At 35.8% G+C, this 21706-nt stretch overlaps 1 protein-coding gene across 5 annotated transcripts in view; it reads left to right on the top strand.

The window, feature by feature from the left end:
* The window catches only part of RYR2 (ryanodine receptor 2), a 726942-nt gene that overhangs the window by 263315 nt on the left and 441921 nt on the right, over positions 1-21706 (top strand). For all 5 annotated transcript variants that reach the window (XM_038533815.1, XM_038533818.1, XM_038533817.1 and 2 more), the window contains exon 3: positions 1914-2018. In XM_038533815.1, the coding sequence (XP_038389743.1) occupies positions 1914-2018 (105 nt within the window). The remainder of the gene's footprint in view (positions 1-1913; positions 2019-21706) is intronic.

Below are 21706 nucleotides of genomic sequence, written 5' to 3'. Positions count from 1 at the left end.
AGCACACTGGGAGCAGTTCTCATAGATTCCTGAGAACTATGTGTTACATATTGAGGAATTTTGTGAGCTGATTTATAACTTTTGACTTTGAAATCAACAGTTATTAGAGTATTTATGTCAGAAATGGGCAAATGTTACAAATCGAGGGTTTTTTTTTTTCTTTTTGAGAATTGGTTCTCTTGAGCACCATTTAGTAACATAGTAATTCTACCAGCAATGTTTGTCAGAGTGTGATTTCTAAACCTTCACATTTAAATGGGTAAGAATGGAAGAAATGCTTTGAATATCATATTTTTTGCCCAGTATCATTTGTCTTGGTCTGATAAAGTGCAATTAGTATAGTTAGAACTGAGAAAATTAAATTTAAAAGAATTTATTCCTAAATGTCAGAGTAAAAGAGAAGTTGTTTCCTAGCCTCCAGTCTTTTATCTGAAGACTTTGGAAAGAAAGTTCTTGTCTAGATGACTGCAGAGTATGAAAGCAGTAGCTGTGCCCAGATCTGGGATTTTGCTTAGATGACTAGCTGAGGAGGAATGGAAAGAAATTTGACTGGGAGCATAGAAGCCCATGACAGGAGGGGGGAGGAGTCCAGTGAAGTAAAGTTCATTAAAAAAATATATAAAACAAACCAGAGCAAAACATAGGTGCCATGCTCTTGTGGGGTACAAGTAATCCTAGTGGCCAAGATGGCAAGTTTCTTTTATCCACAAGAGAATTTTAATTTTGGAACCCTAGCTCTTCATCTTGCCTAGAAATCATAAAATATCATTCTTTGCTGGTAAGAATCATTCTAATGATAGTAGCTCAATTTAAGAAATACTTAAATGTTGAAAATTATAATTTTGATATATTATATCAGTTTGTCAAATTTATCCTCCTAATATTCTTTTTGTGAAAAAGACATTGTCTTACTTACATTTAGTGTGTAATGTATTTATAATGTCCTTCTGTTAAGAGAGTCCTTTGAACATCTTCCCAGGCCCAGTTAGATTGCCTACTGGATCCTGCTTATCTAAAACAAAAGCTATGTGAATGATAATGTACTTATTCCTGAGAGGAATAGTTTTAACTCACCAGTTAGGTCTTACCCTGTTTCCTTCACCACCTGATAGTTAGCTTTTGGGATTTTCAGAATTTATAGGGTTATTGATTAGAGTGGAAGTTTCAGAGGAAGGAAAGAGAAGGGGAGAAGTATGATTAAGGCAAAAAACAAAAACAAAAACAAAAAACAACCCACATACATCACACCACCCACCCACCCATCCCTGGACAGAGCAGAAATTACATTGCTACATCTAAAGTTAGAGACCAAATATGTATTCAACTTAAATAAAACAAAGTAATTGTTTTCTTTCTGGATGAAAAGAAGCCTGTATAGATGACTGTTTTGTGCCAATTCAATTTCATATTTATTAATTTCAATTATTAGTTTGAGGCAGGTGTTTCTTGTTCTTTATATTTTTTATTAGCTGACTTCTTGATAGATTAGAAATGAATGGCTTTGAGAGTCCGGGAAATTGGCAGTTTAATACTGCCATGAAAAATTTAGTATTGTAACTTTGGAAAAGTTACCTAACTTGTCTGTTTTCTTGTCTGTACAACACTAGTAATAATCCTTATGGATGACCATAGGACTTACTGATAAAGCTCTGAGTGCAATGCCTAGAAGAGTGGGCCCTCAATAAATGGTAGCTATTGTTATCCATAAATTCAAAAATGTATTAAATGTGAAATAAATAATGTATTTTGATGATTTATGAACTGACATTAGAGAATTGACAAGTACTCTTTTTTTTTTTTTCTGTGAAATAAGCTGAAGTATAATAAGGTAAATTGGATCTGGTTGCTTGATGATGATGATGATGATGATGATTATGATGATGATGGAGGCATCTTTTCTTCTTTCCACACAGAATGTTCCTCCAGACCTCTCCATCTGCACCTTTGTGCTGGAACAGTCTCTCTCTGTCCGGGCCCTGCAAGAGATGCTGGCTAACACTGTGGAGAAGTCAGAAGGGGCAAGTACTTAATTTGTGTATATTTGTAATATTTTAATGAACTCATTGACTGTATGAATGATTTCTTTCATAGGTATTGAAGATTTCCTTTTTGCTGAAATAAGTCAATGTGTTTTACTTGTGATTTCCTTAAGTTTGACTTTCTGCTCTGTCCAGTAGACCTGTGATATCTTAACCTAAAAAAATCCAACCTCAAAGTGGTGTATGTCATTGCACCTCATGCTTATGTCTATAATTTAAAACCGAATCTTTCTTTGAGCATTTGTGTGTTTTCTTACATTTTCAGAGCTGTTATCCTTACTATCTTATTTAATTGCTTTATTCATGGCTATTTGTCTCTAATTAATGTGTACTTCATTTTCAAATACCTCTAACCATGTGACTATGTTCTAAGCTTCTTTGTGGCAAGTAAAATTTCATGGCACTCATATTTTAAGTAATAAAATTATGGTGATATGGCTTTAATCAATTGTAGTTTTGCAAATAGCTAATAATTTTCCTCTGAAAATTGAAATTCTTATTCTGTCCCTAATGAAGACATTTTTTTCCCCTTGAAGTCTGATTTGGTAATTTAAATTTTTTTCCATGCTATAACTTGCTATGACAGATTTCTGGGATACTTTTATGCTTAACCAATTCATTAAAGGTTAAAATTAAGCGGAGGATGGATGGCCAAATTTTGGTTTCTTGTTTTTTGTTTGCTTATTTTTTGTACCATAAGTACTGCAGTGTATGGTTTAAGAAACTACACTTTTTCCAGGAATGAAACTGAAAAATTTCTCTTGCCATTATTGATCTGTGTGTTACTATTATAGTTTTTTTAAAGATTTTATTTATTTATTCATGAGAGACACACAGAGAGGTAGGGACACAGGCAGAGGGAGAAGCAGGCTCCCTGCAGGAAGCCCGATATGGGACTTCATCCCTGGACTGCAGGATCATGCCCTGAGCTGAAGGCAGATGCTTAACCACTGAGCCACCCAGGCTTCCCACTATTATAGTTTTTAATAATTATCCCAGTTTAGATAAGTAAGGGCATTGAAAAATAACACACGGTCCTTCAGAAAATGAGTGATCAATTAAGATGTAACATATTTTCATTAGCCATCTTATTTTGAAAGATTTGATGTCACAGAATTGAATTGATTTGTGTATTATTTCTAAATTCATTTTAAATGTTAATAGTATACTAGTATGGAGGAGAAACTTTAGTGATTTTTATTTGATATTAGAACAACTTTTTTTTAAAAATATTTTTCTACTGGAGTTCAATTTGCCAACATTTAGCATAACACCCAGTGTTCATCCCACCAAGTGCGACCCCCGCCCACTTCCCTTTCCACTACCCCTTGTTCGTTTCTCAGAGTTAGGTATCTCTCATGTTTACAACAACTTATTTTATGAAAGACCCAAATATATGTGTTTTTACTTTTCAAGTTCATTTTTGGTTACAAAAATTTTTTAAATTACTATATTAGCCTATATAAAATGTTTCTAAAAATTTCTTTTCCTAAATGCAAAGCTTTTACAATAGGCTTAAATAAACTCAAATTTCTCAATTCAACTAGTTTTGTTTCTACCTGGAATAACCTCTTCTGATTTTTAAACATCACTGAGGCATGTCAGGTTTGAAATTGAAATCTATTTTTACAAGAAAATATAATTTTTCTTTTACCTAAGCATCTGGGAAAGTATGTATTGCCATTTTACTTATCTTTGTAGATGCCAGCTGATGGATGAAATGGTCATAAATTTGATTTTTATATTGCTAAGCCAATTTTCCTAAATTTAACATCTTTGAAAAGATGTCTTATCCCTCTCAAATCATGGGGTTGGACTAGGCAAGCTTTAAATTTTCTGTGTGAATAGAAGCATTGGAAATCCTGTTTTAGGAGTTACATTTTTAAGATTAAAATTTCTGCACTCTCCTGCCAATATTTTATTTAGCTGTATTTTATTTTGAATTCTTCCCCATCTGCAGGTTTCTATCAGTTTCTAAAGTGGCAATTTATGTGATGTGTGGAACACCATGTTTCGAAGTCCGGCATAGCTATTAATAAGGCATTAATTAGAAAATGTAAGTTGAAAAGGATCTGCTACAGGAAAGGGACATATTTCATTGAATTGAATGTCACTAGTAGATGAGTAAATTTTAGGAGTAAACCGTGTCCAATAGCTCATGGGGATCCTATATTTTAGAGAAAGAAACTCTCCTAGACCACAGAGAAGTTTTGATTATACCCTGAAGTGATACTCAAAATAGTTAAGAACTTTGGCACAGATATCAATTAATCAGAGTGGATCTCAGCTATAAGGTTAGAGGCTAAGTCCTGGAGACATTTGGGGGTAGTTCCAGTGATTTGAGGGTATCCTGTAGCCTTGGGCTGCTCAGAATTAGGGAATACTTGAGATTTGGTGCCATGACTATTTATCAAGAAAGAGAGAAGTTTTCCACCTGAGCCGCCATCTGAATCATAATAGTGCAAACTGGGCAAATAGCATGTGTGCTTATATGTGGTCAGCAGATGTCTCTGGCACTCATAGGTGTCAAGTCTTTTGGACTCTATAGGTATCCATAGCCTCATAACCAACTAGTTCTGCTTTGAATTCATTATAGGAACCCATGGCAAATCCTTTTGTCAGATGAACTGTCATCTCCAACTTAATAAACTGCAGTCAGTAGATTTACTTACTTTTTTTAAAAAAAGATTATTTATTCATGAGAGACAAAGAGAGAGAGGCAGAGACACAGGCAGAGAAAGAAGTAGGCTCCTCACAGGGAGTCCTATGTGGGACTCGATCCTGGATCCTGGGATCACACCCTGAGCCAAAGGCATACGCTCAACCACTGAGCCACCCAGGCATTCCTCAGTAGATTTACTTAAAGAAAGATCCACTTTTACTAGGAGGAAGTATATCATCAGAGTATTGCTGATTTTCATTTTTTTCCTTATAAGTGCACAGTGTATCAAAAAGAACCTCATGTATTACCTGATTCCATGACTCATTCATAATTAACTTTCTTTACAAAGCCTTGTCCTTTTTTTTAAAAAAAAATTCTTTCTAAATTTTTTATGTAATTCAGTAAATTGCATAATGCTTCTTAATATGCACATAGCAATATGAACGCACTTGTTAATGATAAGGAAAAAATCCATCTAGAACCATGCCTTTTCTTTTTTACGGTTAACCTATTTTGCTCATATTCTTGGGTCTCTCTAAATAAATGCATCATTTTCATAATTTCAAGAAACTAGCAAGAAATTCTCAGTGTGACTTGTGCCAAAACAAATCAAGAAAATTACTGATAACAAAAGGATATGTGTAAGATGAAATAGGGAAAAATATTACCTAATTTATAAAGTTTTGATCCTATAGAGTTGCTTGTTAGTTATTGTAAAATAACTAATATTTTTGTGGCACAAAAGCATTCTGAAGGATTTTATCTAAAGGGATTTTCTAAAATATCTGTTTTATAATAAAAAGTATAGTAAGATCTAGATCATATATGTATCCATTGAATATCATTTAGACTTTGTTCTTATTCAAAGCATAATCAGTTTTAAAGAGGTTAAGGCTCATTTATCTGAGTAGCTGCTCTTAGAGCCTTTAACATTTTGAGGATAGAGATAATACATGTAAAACAAGGAGAAAATGACCCCCGGAGCAGCACCCGTCCCTTTGGCCGAATTTCGCCTGGGCATCTTTGATTCTGTTACTGCTTCTGTTGTCCTCCTGGGTTTATGTGGTTCTGTATAACTTGTCTGTTTGGGAATCTACATCTGTCTACCTCTTCTCACTCTTCTGACTTATTTTGCATGCTGGTTATATAGCCTAGGGCCAATAGCAGGGCTTTGTAGAATTAGAGAAATATTTTAGAATAACAGCTCTGTCATGTATTCACTCTGTGGCTTTAGGGAAGGTTATGTCTTTATCATCAGGCTTGGTAGTTTTAAAATGATGGTGCATGTAGACTATTTAGCATGCACTTCACAATGATTATTATTATTCTTTTACTTATTCTTTTCCTCATCCCTATCTGCTCCATTAAGAGGACAGTTAACTAATTTCTGACTGCCTTTCCCCTGCCTTGGTGTATTCCTCCCCTGCCATCTTGGCCGGTCCGGTTTCTTGTCCCTATTCCTCCAGTATATCAGCCTACTTTTGGCACATGGTTCTGCCAGTTTGTTGATGGCACAGTTATGTTAAACTGTAGAGTCGATGTAGTGAATAAACTTTAGTGTTCTAGGTGGTTTTATGCTTTTAGCTATTTTACTATGTCTTTGTTAATTCACAAGCATTTTTGAACACTTTCTCTATACTTTTGTTTTTTTGTTTGGGGTCTAGTTTAAGGATTCCCTTTCATAGGAGCACATATGTGAAGTGAGAGGGCACATAGTATAGTGGAAAGAGCTTTGTGTTTTGGAGTCTGGGCAGTTTACTGAAGATTCTTACTTTTTCATATAATAATTTTCTTAATTATCATTTGTTGAAAAGGCATTCCTTTTTTTAATGCAATGAGTATATTAAGTGACTTACCTGTATATTTAGGAGGATATATTTTATTTTATTTTTTAAAGATTTTATTTATTTATTTGAGAGAGAGTGAGAGCAAGAGAGAGTACACACAAGCAGACAAGCAGTGAGTGGGAAGGGGCAGGGGGAAAGGAAGAAGCAGACTCCCTGCTGAGCAAGCAGTCCCGTGTGGGACTTGATCTAAGGACCCCAGGATTACGACTTGAACCAAAGGCAGATGCTTAACTAACGGAGCCACCCATGCACCCTAGGAGAGTATATTTTAAAATTATGACATTGACTGTCCTCTGTCTTTTGGTTTAGTTGTTTCTGAGAGAATTATAAAACCCTGTCTCTTTTGCATTTGCCTTATGTCCACTTTACTATATTGGTTCCTTGTTGTTTGAAATTTATAGCTTGAACCAAGAAAAATTACCTAAAATTAAACCAATATTTACCCCTTCTGTCCTGCTCTTTGGGGGAAGTAGGTTGAAATTTATGATTTAGGTGATTATGATTGGTATCATTAATTTATGTTCTATTTTCCTCATATTGTAGGTAATTGGTAATTTACTATAAATTACAAATAATACTTTAAAAATCTATAACATTCAGAATGTAAAATATTGTTTATTAGGAATAAAATCATTCAGTTCTCATCATTCATTTATTTAATATAAAGTTTTGAACATATATAGGATAAACTTTATAAAGCCCTTTGGATAGAAAGATGGATAATAAGTGATTTATGCCATTAATGGGTCCACAGTCTAATGCAGGTATAGAAAAACAATTACAATACAGTTTGATGTGTGTTATGTAAGTATGTACACTCACAGTGTGAGCACAATGAAGGGATTGAGTATGTGGAACTTGTCATTCCTTTGAATTTTGAATTTTCTTTGGACTTTCTACAATCATTTCTAATACAAGTAGAAATAATACTAAGCATTAATGTAAAAATCATTTTAAATTTTTCTTCAAAGAATGATTTCATCTCATTAGGCTTTTGTTTTTAAAATTCTAATAGAAAACTGTACTTGCCAGGAGGACAACATCTAATATATCCAGAGATGTCCTTAAATGATTCTTATGTTTCAGTTTACTAAAATGGTGTATTATTTTACATGCAATTCTAAGAACATTCATATTTCTAAATTGTGTACAGTCTGTAATTAAAGGTACAGGATACTACAGTGATTTAATTATCAATAGAAATATACATCAGACTCTGACATGTCCAGTTATTATGAGGAATGGAGTTAGAGAATGCAGGGTATTATTAATACAGCTGTGTCATCCTTCTGATAACACCTCTGCTTTTTGGGAGCACATACTCAGAATATCAAAAATGCATCAAGAAAGCAGCTAGCTAAATTTACTGATAAGTGAATCCTTTGAGAAAACATTTTTTAAACACTGAAGCACCAAGAATGAGTTTTTAAAAGGTACATTTCTCAAACAGTGAAGCGCCAATTTCAGGCATGTGATTGCATTTAAGATCATTTCATATAAATGCAAGAGCAGTAGAGGAAGGTTGAGAAGACCCATACAGATTTTGGAGTGATGAAGCATATGGATTCTGGAAGAAACATATTGCGTTCAGTTCCTGGTAATCTTAGGAAAGCTGCTGAACTTTTCTCTCCCTCAGTTCTTTCATTTATAAAGTAAGAGAAATAGTAATATCTCCCTCATAGTGTAGATGTGAGAATCAAATAAGTTAATGTACCAAAAATGTGACCAACATTCCTCGCACACAGGACATGCTATAGCTATTATCATTATTCTCATGATTTTTGTCTGACTCTGCTTGAACCAGTTCCTACCAGACCTGACTCTCTTTGATGAAGTACTATAAACTTTGGACCAAATATTAAAGCGATATACAACAAAACCCCCAAACACCTGAAGGCTCTGGAGAGTTGGACAAAAACAGACAGATTCTGGATTGGAGTCTCACTTAAAAAATGGGATCATTGTGTATGAGTTTCCTCATTTTTAAGGCTTTTAGCCTAAAGGTGGATGAAAGTCTGTGCTATGGGATGGTGGAAGTTAGTACCTTCTAACACATGACAGACATAAACCCAAAACCAAGTGAAATACCATGTGGGTTCATTCTCTGGGATTATTTTCTCTCTTCCTTCCCATTCTACATCCTTCTTTTATCTTGTTTATGCTTTTGTGGTCAGTGTTGGGCTTTATATAAATATTGCTCGTTTATATAAATTTGGGATTGAGAATCTTCTAACATACAGAACAAAATATACTCAGAAACAAGAGAATCACCCTCTAGAACCCCTCAGGTAGACTACATCCTCTCTCAACTACCACTTCCTCACCACCACCATCCCCCTGCTTTTTTGTCTTTTTCCTCTTTACTTTCTTATTTTTTCCTGTTTTCTTCTTGTTTTTGGTATTTAGCTTTTTATTTTTACTACTTTGTTTTAAAATTTGTTTTTCACTCTAGCGATGCTTTTGTTTTATTTTGTTCTGTTCTTCTTTTTCTTTTATTTTCTGGTCTCTGACTTCTTCAGAATTATCTAGGGTGTATTTTACTTAGGTCATGGTTGATATTTTTGACTCAGTCCATTCATACAATCACTGTGCACTGGACAAAATGACTAGAAGGAAGAATTCACCACAAAAGAAAGAACCAGAAACCATACTCACTGCCACAGAGTTACAGAATTTGGATTTCAATAGGATGTCAGAAAATCAATTCAGAAGTACAATTATAAAGCTACTGGTGGGTCTGGAAGAAAGCGCAAGTTACTGCAGAATTGAGATCTAGTCAAGCCAAAGTTAAAAATAGATTAAAAGGGGTGCAATCCAAACTGGATGTTATAACTGCTAGGGTTAATGAGGTCGAAGAAAGAGTGAATGACATAGAAGACAAATTGATGGCAGGGAAGGAAACTGAGGAAAAAAGAGAAAAACAAGAGCTCACAAGGAAAGGCTTAGGGAAATAAATGATAGCTTGAGCAGGAAGAATATATGTCTAATTGGGATTCCAGAAGAGGCTGAAAGAGAGAGAGGACCACAAGTATATTTGAACAAGTCGTAGCCGAGAACTTCCCAAATCTGGGGAAAGAAACAGGCATTTAGATCCAAGAGATACAGAGGATCCCCCCCAAAAAAATCAATAAAAACCGCTCAACACCTCGACATTTAATAGTGAAACTTGCAGATTTCAAAGATGAAGAGAGGGATCCCTGGGTGGCACAGCGGTTTGGCGCCTACCTTTGGCCCAGGGCGTGATCCTGGAGACCCGGGATCGAATCCCACGTCGGGCTCCCGGTGCATGGAGCCTGCTTCTCCCTCTGCCTGTGTCTCTGCCTCTCTCTCTCTGTGACTATCATAAATAAATAAAAATTTTAAAAATATTAAAAAAAAGATGAAGAGAAAATTCTTAAAGCAGCAAGAGACAAGAGGTTCTTAACTTATATGAGGAGAAATAACAGATTATCAGCAGTCCTCTCCACAGAGGCCTGGCAGACCAGAAAGGGCTGGCATGATCTAAATGAGAAGAACGTACAGACAGGAATACTTTATCCAGCAAGGCTGTCATTCAGAATAGAAAGATAGGTAGAGAGCTTCCAGGATAGGCAGAAATTGAAAGAATATGTGATCACCAAACTGGCTCTGCAAGAAATATTAAGGGGGAACCTGTAAAAGAAAGAGGGAACCCACAGAAACAATCTACAAAACAGGGACTAAATAGGCATTATGATGACACTAAATTCATATCTTTCAGTAGTTACTCTGAACGTGAATGGACTAAATCATCCCATCAAAAGACTCAGGGTATCAGACAGGATGAAAAAGTAAGACCCATCTATTTGCTGTCTACAAGAGATTCATTTTAGACCTAAGGACACCTCCAGCCTGAAAATGAAGGGGTGAGGAACCATTTACCATTCAAATGGTCCTCAAAAGAAAGCACGGGTAGCAATCCTCATATCAGATAAAATAAAGTTTAGTCTATAGTAAGACTGTAGTAAGAGATGAAGAGGGACGCTCTATCATACTTAAAGGGTCTATCCAACAAGAAGACCTAACAATCATGAATATTTATGCTCCTAAGGTGGGAGCCGCCAAGTGTATCAATCAGTAACCAAAGTAAAGAGATACTTACACAATAATACACTAATGGTAGGAGACCTCAACACAGCACTTTCAGCAAATAACAGATCTTCTAAGCAGAACATCACCAAAGAAACAAGGGCCTTAAATGATGCACTGGACTAAATAGATTTCACAGATATATACAGAACATATCCATCCGAACACTGAACTGAAGAATGTGAACCGAATACACATTCTTCTCAAGTGCACATGGAACATTCTCCAGAGTAGACCACATACTGGGTCACAAATCAGGTCTCAACAGATACCAAAAGATTGGGATTGTCACCTGCATATTTCCAGACCACAGTGCTTTGAAACTAGAACTCAACCACAAGAAGAAATTTAGAAGAAACTCAAACACATGGGGGTTAAAGAGCATCCTACTAAAAGATGAATGGGTCACTCAGGAAATTAGAGGAGAATTAAAAAGATTCATGGAAACTAATAAAAATGAAGATACAACCGTTCAAAATCTTTGGGATACAGCAAAAGCAGTCCTAAGAGGGAAATACATTGCTATACAAGCCTCCCTCAAAAAATTGGAAAAAACTCAAATACACAAGCTAACCTCACACCTAAAGCAACTGGAGAAAGAACAGCAAGTAAAGCCTACACCAAGCAGAAGAAGAGAGATAATAAAGATTTGAGCAGAACTCAATGAAACAGAGAGCAGAAGAGCTGTAGAATGATCAGCAAAACCAGGAGCTGGTTCTTTGAAAGAATTAATAAGATAGATAAACCCCTAGCCAGCCTTATTAAAAAGAAAAAAGACTCAAATTGATAAAATCACCAATCAAAGAGGGGAGGTCACAACCTATACCAAGGAAATAGAAACGATTTTAAAAACGTATTATGAGCGGCTCTATGCCATCAAATTAGGCAATCTAGAAGAAATGGATGCATTTCTGGAAATCCACAAATTACCAAAACTGGAACAGGAAGAAATAGAAAACCTGAAGAGGCCAATAACCAGCAAGGAAATTGAAGCATCCATCAGAAACCTCCCAGGACACAGAAGTCCGGGTCCAGATGGCTTCCCAAGAGAGTTCTATCAAACATGTAAAGAAGAAATAACACCTATTCTCTTTAAGCTGTTTCGAAAGATAGAAAGGGATGGAATGCTTTCAAACTCATTTTATGAGGCCAGCATTACCTTGATTCCAAAACCAGACAGACTCCAACAAAAAGGAGAATTATAGATCAATATCCCTGATGAACACAGATGCAAAAAAGTTTCACCAAGATACTAGCCAATAGGATCCAACAGTACATTAAGAGGATCATTCACCATGACCAAGTGGGATTTATCCCCGGGATGCAGGGCTGGTTCAACACTCGTAAAGCAATCAATGGGATAGATCACATCAACAAGAGAAAAAACAAGAACCATATGATCCTCTCAATAGATGCAGAGAAAGCATTTGACAAAATACAGCACCCATTCCTAGTTAAAACTCTTCAAAGTGTAGGGATAGAGGGAACATTCTTCAATATCTTAAAGGCCATTGATGAGAAGCACACAGCAAATATCATCCTCAATGGGGAAAAACTGAGAGCCTTTCCCCTAAGATCAGGAACAAGACAGGTATGCCCACTCTCACCACTGCTACTCAACATAGTACTAGAAGTCCTAGCTTCAAAAATCAGACAACAAAAAGAAATAAAAGGCATTCAAATTGGCAAAGAAGAAGTCAAACCCTCCCTCTTCGCAGATGACATGATACTGTATATAGAAAACTCAAAAGACTCCACCCCAATGTTGCTAGAAGTCATATAGCAATTCAGCAATGTGGCAAGATACAAAATCAATGCCAAGAAATCAGTGACATTTCTATACACTAACAATGAGACTGAAGAAAGAGAAATTAAGGAGTTAATTCCATTTACAATTGCACCCAAAAGCATAAGATACCTAGGAATAAACCTAACCAAAGAGGTAAAGGATCTATACCCTAAAAACAACAGAACACTTCTGAAAGAAATTGTGGAAGACACAGAGATGGAAAAACATTCCATCCTCATGGATTGGAAGAAGAAATATGTGAAAATGTCTATGCTACCCGGGTCAATGTACATGTTCAATGCAATCCCTATCAAAATACCATGGACTTTCTTCACAGAGTTGAAACAAATAATCTTAAGATTTATATGGAATCAGAAAAGACCCCAAATAGCAGAGGAATATTGAAAAAGAAAACAATGCCGGGGGGCATCACAATGCCAGATTTCAGGTTGTACTGCAAAGCTGTGATCATCAAGACAGTCTGGTACTGGCACAAACACAGGCACATAGATCAATGGAACAGAGTAGATAACCCAGAAATGGGTCCTCAACTTTATGGTTAACCAATATTTGTCAATATCCTGTCACCCAGCATCTTGCAGTATGAGTTTCCCTAGTTAAATACCTGTTTAACAAATACTTCAACATTCTTAAGTGTTATGTATTAGTTTCTAGAATCTAAAGAGCATTAAAAGACAGAATATAATCCACAATTGGTTGATGTAGAAGGAAACAAGCAAATGTGTCCCAGTGTCAAGAAAAAAAACCACCAAAACCAACCCTGAGATTATTTTATTAGACAAAAGTTCAAAGCAACGATAATAACTATGTGTAGTGAAATAAAGATTCAAACACTTAACATAGAAGCGAGGTAATGGCCACAAAAGCTACATGTATTAGTTTCTATAGCTGGTGTACAAAATTACCACAAGCCAGACAGCTTAAGACACCAAAAATGTATTATCTTACAGTTGTTTATGTCACAAGTCTAAAAGGAATCAAGGTGTCAGGAGAATAGCATTCTTATAGAGGCTCTATGAAGAATCTATTTCTTTGCCTTTTCTTTTTTAGCCTCTTGGGTTTTTGGCCTGTCTTCTATCTTCCAAATGAACCTCATAGTACTGTTTAACATATTCACAGATCTGGGGATTTGGATTTGGTTGTCTTTGAGATACCATTATTCTGCTTACTATTTTTGTGATGTAGTTTGAAGATGTTGTTGACAATATTAGATGAAAATCAGAGTAATCTAGTTGAAGAAGGACGTATAGTTTCTTGTAAATCAATCACTGTTAATATCAGTCTATCTTATATATACATACGAATTCATAGATACACACATATTGAAAAGACTATCCTCTGAAGAGTTTTTTTAGTTTTCATTATTTATTGAGCACTCTGAAAATAGATCTTAATATTTCTTTTATATCCTCATTCTTCTGGTAATGTGGTTTATGCCCAGTGGCAGTGCATGTAAATGCCTTATTTTTTCAACCTCTTGGTCAACAAAAATTAAAAGAGTTAATGTTATGTACAGCCCAGTTGATTTTTATTTCCATGTTAATTTTTTTTCCATTTGCTTTCCTCTTCATTAAAGTGAATTGGGATAATGAGGTGGGAAGACAAAGGATTACCAAACCTTGCCTGTGATTTCATATAATATAGATTGTGTTCTGTACATTATTAAAAATAAATTTCTCATATGGCTGAGTTAACGACTCACTGGAAAAAAACAAAGCTAAACACTTGATGTTGTGCATCCATTTTTAAATATGTTACTACTCTGCATGTCCTAAGTCTCCATTAAAATATGGAATCAAATGATTAGTATTCCACTTTTAAATACCTGACTCATTAGGCACCTGACTCTGAAGAGATCAGAGCCAAAGACTGAACCAGGGATACTTTTTAAAAATAATGCCATGCTCACAGTTTTTATTTTTGTTTCATCAAGATGTCTAGCTGGAATATGGGAATAAATAAATCTTATAAATACAATTATAGATACATATATATGTCTTCATTTGTTTATTTACTTGCTTGATTAATGCTATGTTAAAAGTATCTTCTTTGCCATTACCCATAGCAACTTCTTTCTAGATAATGTGTCCTGAGACAAGGGGAACAAAGGCAAAAATAAACTGTTGGGACTACACCAAAATAAAAAGCTTCTGTACATCAAAGGAAACAATCAACAAAATTAAAGGTAACTATAGAATGGGAAAATATGTTTGCAAATACCTATCTGAAAAAGGGCTAGTATCCAGAATATAGAAATAACTTACTCAATTCAACACTCAGAAGACACATAATCTAATTTAAAAATGGGCAGGAGACATAAACAGACATTTCTCCAAAGAAGATATATAGATGACCAAGAATAACACATGAAAAAATGCTCAACATCACTTAACATCAGGGAAAGGCAGAGCAAAAAACTATAATGGGATATCACCTCATACCTGTCAGAATGACTAAAATCAACAATGAAAGGAATAATAGGTATTGGTGAGGGTGAGAAAAAGGAACCCTCGTGCTCTCATGGTGGGAATGAAAATGGGTGCAGCCACTCTGGGAAAGAGTGTGGAGGTTTCTCAAAAAGTTAACAAATAGAACTATCTTATGTTCCATCAATCACTCTACTAGATATTTACCCAAAGAATACAAAAACACTAATTCCAAAGGATGCATGCACCCCTATGCTTATAGCAGCATTATTACAGAAGCCAAGATTTGGAACCAGCCCAAGTGTTCATTGATAGACAAGTCAGTTAAGAAGATGTGGTATATACACAATGGAATATTATTCAGCCCCAAAAAGGATGAAATTTTGCCATTTACAATGACAGGAATGGAGCTAGAGCAAAATGACAGGACATGCAGATGGACAATAGGTATATAGAAAGTTGCTCAACATCACTAGTCATTAAGGAAATGCAATCAAAATCACAGTAAGATACCATTACATGCCCATTAGGATGTCCACCATCAAAAAGGCAAGAGATAACAAATGATGGTGAAGTTTTGGAGAAAAGGGAACTCTTGTGCATTGTTGGTAGGATTTTAACTTGGTGCTGTCATGATGGAATAAAGTATAGAGGGTCTTCAAAAAATTAAAAATAGAACTACCATAGGATTCAGCGGTTGTACGTCTCAGAATATATCCAAAGGGAATAAAAATAGTAACCTGAAAAGATATCTGCACCCCATGTTCACTGCAGCATTATTTGTAGCAGCAAAGATACAGAAACAACCGTTAAATGTTCATTAATGGATGAATAGGTAAGGAGATTGTGTAATAATGTAATATTATCCAGCCATTAAAAAAAAAAAAAGTCTTGCCATTAGCAGCAACATGGATGGAACTTGAGGACATTATGCTAGGTGAAATAAGTCAGAGAAAGACAAATACTGTATGATTTCATTTATATGTGGAATCTACAAAAACAATAAAAACAAACTTGTAGAAAAAGAGATCTGCTTTGTGGTTACCAGAGAGGGGTTAAGGGAGAATTGGAGGGAGGGTGGGTCAAAAGATCACAACTTTCAGTTATAAGATGAATCAGTTCTGGTGCTTTAATATGCAGCATGATGCCTATAGTTAACTCTGCTCTGTGTTATACAGGAGGGTTGTTAAAGGATGCTCATCACAAATTTTTTTACTCTCTTTTTTCGTTGTATCTATATTGAGATGATGGATGGTAACTAAACTTAATGCAATAATCACTTCATAATGTGTGTAAGTCAAACCATTATGCTCAACACCTTGAGCTTATATTACAGTGATTTATGTCAATTATATCTCAATAAAGCTGAGGGAACACATGTTATTAGTACTTGCGGTTCATGCGACATAAATATACACTTAAATTTCAGTTAAAATTTAGGGCATCTGGGTGGCTCAGTGATTGTCTGTCTTCAGCTCAGGGCATGATCCTGGAGTCCCAGGATCGAGTCCCACATTGGGCTCCCTGCATAGAGCCTGATTCTTCCTCTACCTCTGTGTCTGCCTCTCTCAGTGTCTCTTATGAATAAATAAATAATATCTTTAAAAAATTCAGTTAAAATTTATTTTTTTATTTTTATTTTTTATTTTTTTTATTTTTTTTCAGTTAAAATTTAAATTCCAGAACCATGTTAATTTTATATTGTCATAACAGTAATACAGCAGATTACTGAATACAAGTACTTCATAATCCTCCCTTTTTCCTGAAGATAACCATTGCTAAAAGATTAGCTTATATCCATCTAGAACATCATTTACAAAAATATTCTTACTTAAACATGGTCATATTATAAACTGTTGTGTCCTCTTTCACAACTTAATCATATATGGTTTTCAATAAATGACACAAAAAGTCCAAAGGCAGATAACTGAGTTTTAATTGACAGAGGCTCTGGCTCAGGTTCTTGGTCATTCATTCTCTTCCCTCTGTTCTCTCTGCTATCTTAGTTCTTAGATTAGTTTCCCTTATTATTTTCACATGACTATAGCAATTTCAGGGATGATATCTAAATTTAACATCTTCCATAGGCAGGAAAAGGAGCTGACGTTCTGTTTTTTGTTTATCAGAGTAAAGAAACCTCCCGGTAGACTTTTCTACTACATTATTTACTGAGGAAATGTCATCATCACAACTAGCTCAGAGCATGGGGAAAGAGAGAAGAAAGGTCCATCTATGAAACTGAGTTCTTTTTTTGGAAGAAAGAAAACAGTTATATGTGTAAGTGAACATTGGATGATTTCTAACATTGCTTGCTACAGTACATAGCAGGCATGGAGTTAGCATCCATATACCTTAATTGAAAATATTTATCTGTATTTCAGATTCTCCAGGTTTATGAGCCAAACTAGGTCTAAGAAGTTAAATCCTTACCTAGGAAAAGAAATCAGTCTTTGTTTCAGTTGTCTGCATAGCTGAGAAGTAGAAGAGCTGTGTCCCTTTTCTGCTCAACTGATTCATGCAGCATTCATTAAACCAAAGTCAATAGAGTTGCTGTTGTGAATTCTGGGCTGGAGATGTAGAGTTGAATAAGAATGAATCTTTGCTCTTGAGAAATTTAGTGATCTAAGAGTAAAGAGAAATTTTGCTCAGTGCGAGTACAGAGGAAGGAGCTTCTAATTACTTTTCCAGCACTGTTCTCCCTTTGTGTACTCATACATCACATCCTAGATGGCTGATGTCCTTAATAGGTAACAACTGTGAAAAGCTTAATGGATTAGTCTCCTTATATTGCAGACAATTTGATGTTATTATTTATATTGAAGCAGCAATTCCCAAATATCTACCATAACTTAACATTTTCTTTCCAGAGACTGATTTCTATTTATCTTGCTGTTCAGGAACATCCTTGGTTAAAACACAAATACTGCTTTGGGAATGGAGTTATAATGCAAATAAATTAACAAATTACTAGCTTGATGTGGTAGTCATCCAGCATCTTGTCTAAAGCCTCTGTACACAGCCATGTACCTGTCTTGGATTTGTGAATTTGGTGCAGTGATTTAAAAGATGAATATGATTATAATCTCCAGAAGGCCATATAGCTGAAAGCATTCACTGAGCAACCATCATTTATCTATGTTATGTGAGTGTGGATGTTTGTCTGTGGTTAAAATGTATATATTCTTTTAGTAGACATTGTCTGTTTTACCTATATCCAGAAAGACTATCTATTCTGAAGCTAAGGATACTACATATTTCTGTGTAGTTGAATGATGTGGCTTCCAGAGGCTCCAGCATCAAACTCAATAAGGAAGCCAATTTAATTCACGTGTAATTTAATCACCATGGTACAGTTACGTACTGTTTTAGATTATGAATCTTGAACGTATAGATTATTTTATTTGATTACTCTCATTCAATTTGGGCATCTTCCTCAGATTTGTGTGTGTGTGTGTGTTTAAAAATTTTAAAAATATGTTGCACATAAAATATTTGATAGCAAATGAATTAGATGGTAAATTCATGTGATAAACTATTCCTGAATTTACCAGCAATTTAAAGATATTCATAATCTGTTAAGGCAACTGTCCCATGATTTTCTCTTAAAGTTCTCCCTTATTTTCTTAAAATAATCTAGTCTTATTTAATAGACTTTCTTTCACCTCTGCTTATCAGCACCATCCATTATTCTCTTTATTCTGTAGCTAGTCCTTTTCCTTACTTGCTTGAGGTTTTCCCTAAAGCACTATTACCTTTGAACATACTGTGTGCTTCTGTTTTTAATTTTTATTTCCATTGTTTTTTCCAGACCACATATCCCCACTTGAGTGTAAACCCCATTAGGTCTGGGCTTTTGGTCTATTGGGATCACTTGCTCTACCACCAGCACTTAGGATGCAGGTTATGAACCAGATGTTCAGTAAATATTGCCAACTTGAGGAAGTTCAAGGTAGACGTGATGATGCAAAAATTACGGGGCTGAAAGTGCCAAAAATTGTGTTTCTGCTACGATTGTAGCAGTTTGGAACTGAAGGTAGAACTTTTGCCTGTGCAGTGTAGCTGTCTTTCACCTTGCCTCTCTCTGTTGTGGAGGAAAAAGAGTATTTTCAGAGGGGACAATGGAAAATTAACTTTTGGGGTCAAGAACCCACACATCCTTGTTGGCCTGGCACAATCCACATTAAGCCCTGTTGTCCTAGCTTAATTCCTGCTATTTCCCTTTTTTACTATCCGAAGTGTCCCAGTCTGGGTGAGAATTCATATGGCCGTTCCCTGGCATGGTGCCTTTGTGAACCAGATAAGAGTTATAGTACCTTTCCCCAGAAGAAAACACAGATAATATGCACACTTACAAAGTCTCTCCCATAATTTCAGATTTGATGATTTCAAAGGAGGCCAAGGGTCTCCTCTGAGTTGCAGGCACACGTTCTCAGAAGCTGTCCTGTTTTACAGCTAATATCAGAGCTCTAAGAGAAAGACAATGACCTGCATAACCCAAGGATTCGAAAGACCAGATGGAACATTTAAGTCAGGACTGGTGGTACAACCAGATTATGTTCATGCGGCTTCTGAGGTCATGGTGAGGCCAGGAGCTCTAAGACTGCATGGAACTGTGGGTGAATTCTCTACTGGACTGGAAAACCTCACAACTGCCCCTAGACCATTCACAGAGTGCAAAGAGCAGCACCCCAAGAATGCAGGGAATGGGCTTCCTATTGTAGTGTACTGACTCCCATAGTTCTAGAGAAAGTGAGCCTGGCTTGAGATGGGAAGAACATATTGAAAGTGTTGCATTATCTGACATGGGAGAAAAGTGTCCTGATGAGATTAGACAGTGCAAAGAGAAAAATGATAGGAAAGTGACAGAAGAAGCAATAGTAAGCTAGAAAAGTGGAGCACTTCATAGGCCGGAGTTAGTTGTATTTGTTCATCCTACAGATGAGTAACTAGTTCTCTGCAGAGAAAATGGTGAGAGAGAGTCTGAGACCCAGGGTCGTTTCTTCCTGGACAGGATGTAAATGGAATGTGTGCATTGCAAACACTTAGCAAATGCTTTTTTGGGGAGTGAAGTAACAAGCTTTTGGGGTCAAAGATAAAAATGGGATGGTGTGCACGTACCCTTGGCCTGGAAATTTTGGTTTGTTTCTAATGGTTTACAGAATAGAAGCATTAGGGTGTATACCAATTATTTGAGTAGGGAAGTGATTTGTATCATGTATTTATTCATGAGCTCTAGTTGCTGAGCTTCCAGGCTGGACTTGAGGAGGCGGCTACATAGATACGTAAATGTGGTTGATTTGTTTGTAGTTTCCCCAGGAGGAGGTCTTTGGTTCCTTTGAGAAAATCAGTTAGGAAGGAATCTGTGCACCTGGTTAGGTAGAGCTAATCATTAGATCATTTGCATGCTGTTCTGTCCAGGATTGCTTTGACAATCCCTTTCTAGGTCTTTTCACTAGCTTGTCACTGTTCCAGAGCTGTCTCCTGTGCAGACTGTTCCTAATTTAACTGTACTGGATGACCTTCATGTTTGTGAAGGAATTTAGGCCCTAGGTTTTCTTTCTGTCTCTGGTTAGTTCTTCCTCCTCTGCAGTTCTTACCTAAACTGGACTCACTCCCTGAATATGCTCTATATTGAATCCTTTTGTAAAGCTCCCAGCCAGCAATAATATTTCCTATCACGGAAATATTGGGTTTTTATGCTTGCTTACACTTTTCTCATTTTATATTACATAACAATTATGTGACATATATCCAGTTTTTTATATTAAAATGTTTTTCTTTTTACCTCTGAAAATGTTTTTATTTCATGTATTTTTTCTAGAACAGTTTTAGGTTTACAGAAAATTGCTGAGAATGTTTTTATACCCCCTGTACCCAAATCCTCTATTATTACAGTCTTGCTTTCATTTGGTACATTTGTTACAATTGATGAGCCATTGCTGATGCATCCTGATACTCAAAGGCCCATAGTTTATATTGGAATTTATTTTTCGTGCTGTATGTTCTATGAGTTTTGACAAAGGTATGATGTCGTGTATCCACCATGATTATGTCATACAAAATGGTTTCACTGCCTTAAAAATCCCCTGTTATTTACCTGTTATTCCTCCCTCAACCACTGGAAACCACTGATCTGTTACTATTTCCATAGTTTTGCCTTTTCCATGATTTCACATAGATGGAATTATACAGTACATAGTCTTTTCATACTAGTTTCTTTCACATAGCAATGTGCATGTGACATTCCTCCATGTCTTTTCCTAGCCTGATAGCTCATTTTTTATTGCTGACTACTGTTCCATCATATGAGAGGCCCAACAGTTAATTCATTCACCTGTCAAAGAACATCTTGGTTTCCAAATTTTGGCAATTATGAATAAAATTGCTGTAAACATATGTGCAGGTTTGCATGCAGACATAAGCTTTAAATTCCTTTGGGTAAATACTAAGGAATGTGATTGATCACAATGTTAACTGTGTTTATTTTTCTAAGAGTCTTTATTCCAAAGTGACTACACCATGTTGCATTCCTACTAACAAGAAATGAGAGTTCCTGTTGCTCCACATCCTCCTCAGCATTTGCTGTTGTCAGTTTTTGGATTTTAGCCATTCTTACAGGTGTGAAGTGGCATCTCACTGTTACTTGAATTTGCAATTCTCTGATGGCATACTATGTTGAGCACCTTTTCGTATGCTTATTTTCCATCTGATAATGTCTTTGGTGAGGTGCCTAGGAAATCTTTTGCCAAATTTTTAATTGGATTGCTTGTAAGAGTTCTTTGTATATTCTGGATGCCAGTCCTTTTTCATATCTG

The sequence above is a fragment of the Canis lupus genome, chromosome 4, assembly GCF_011100685.1.
Source record: "Canis lupus familiaris isolate Mischka breed German Shepherd chromosome 4, alternate assembly UU_Cfam_GSD_1.0, whole genome shotgun sequence".
NCBI classification, from domain to species: domain Eukaryota; kingdom Metazoa; phylum Chordata; class Mammalia; order Carnivora; family Canidae; genus Canis; species Canis lupus.
The sequence above is the reverse complement of the archived record's forward strand: the minus strand, read 5'-3'. Positions and strand labels throughout refer to the sequence as shown.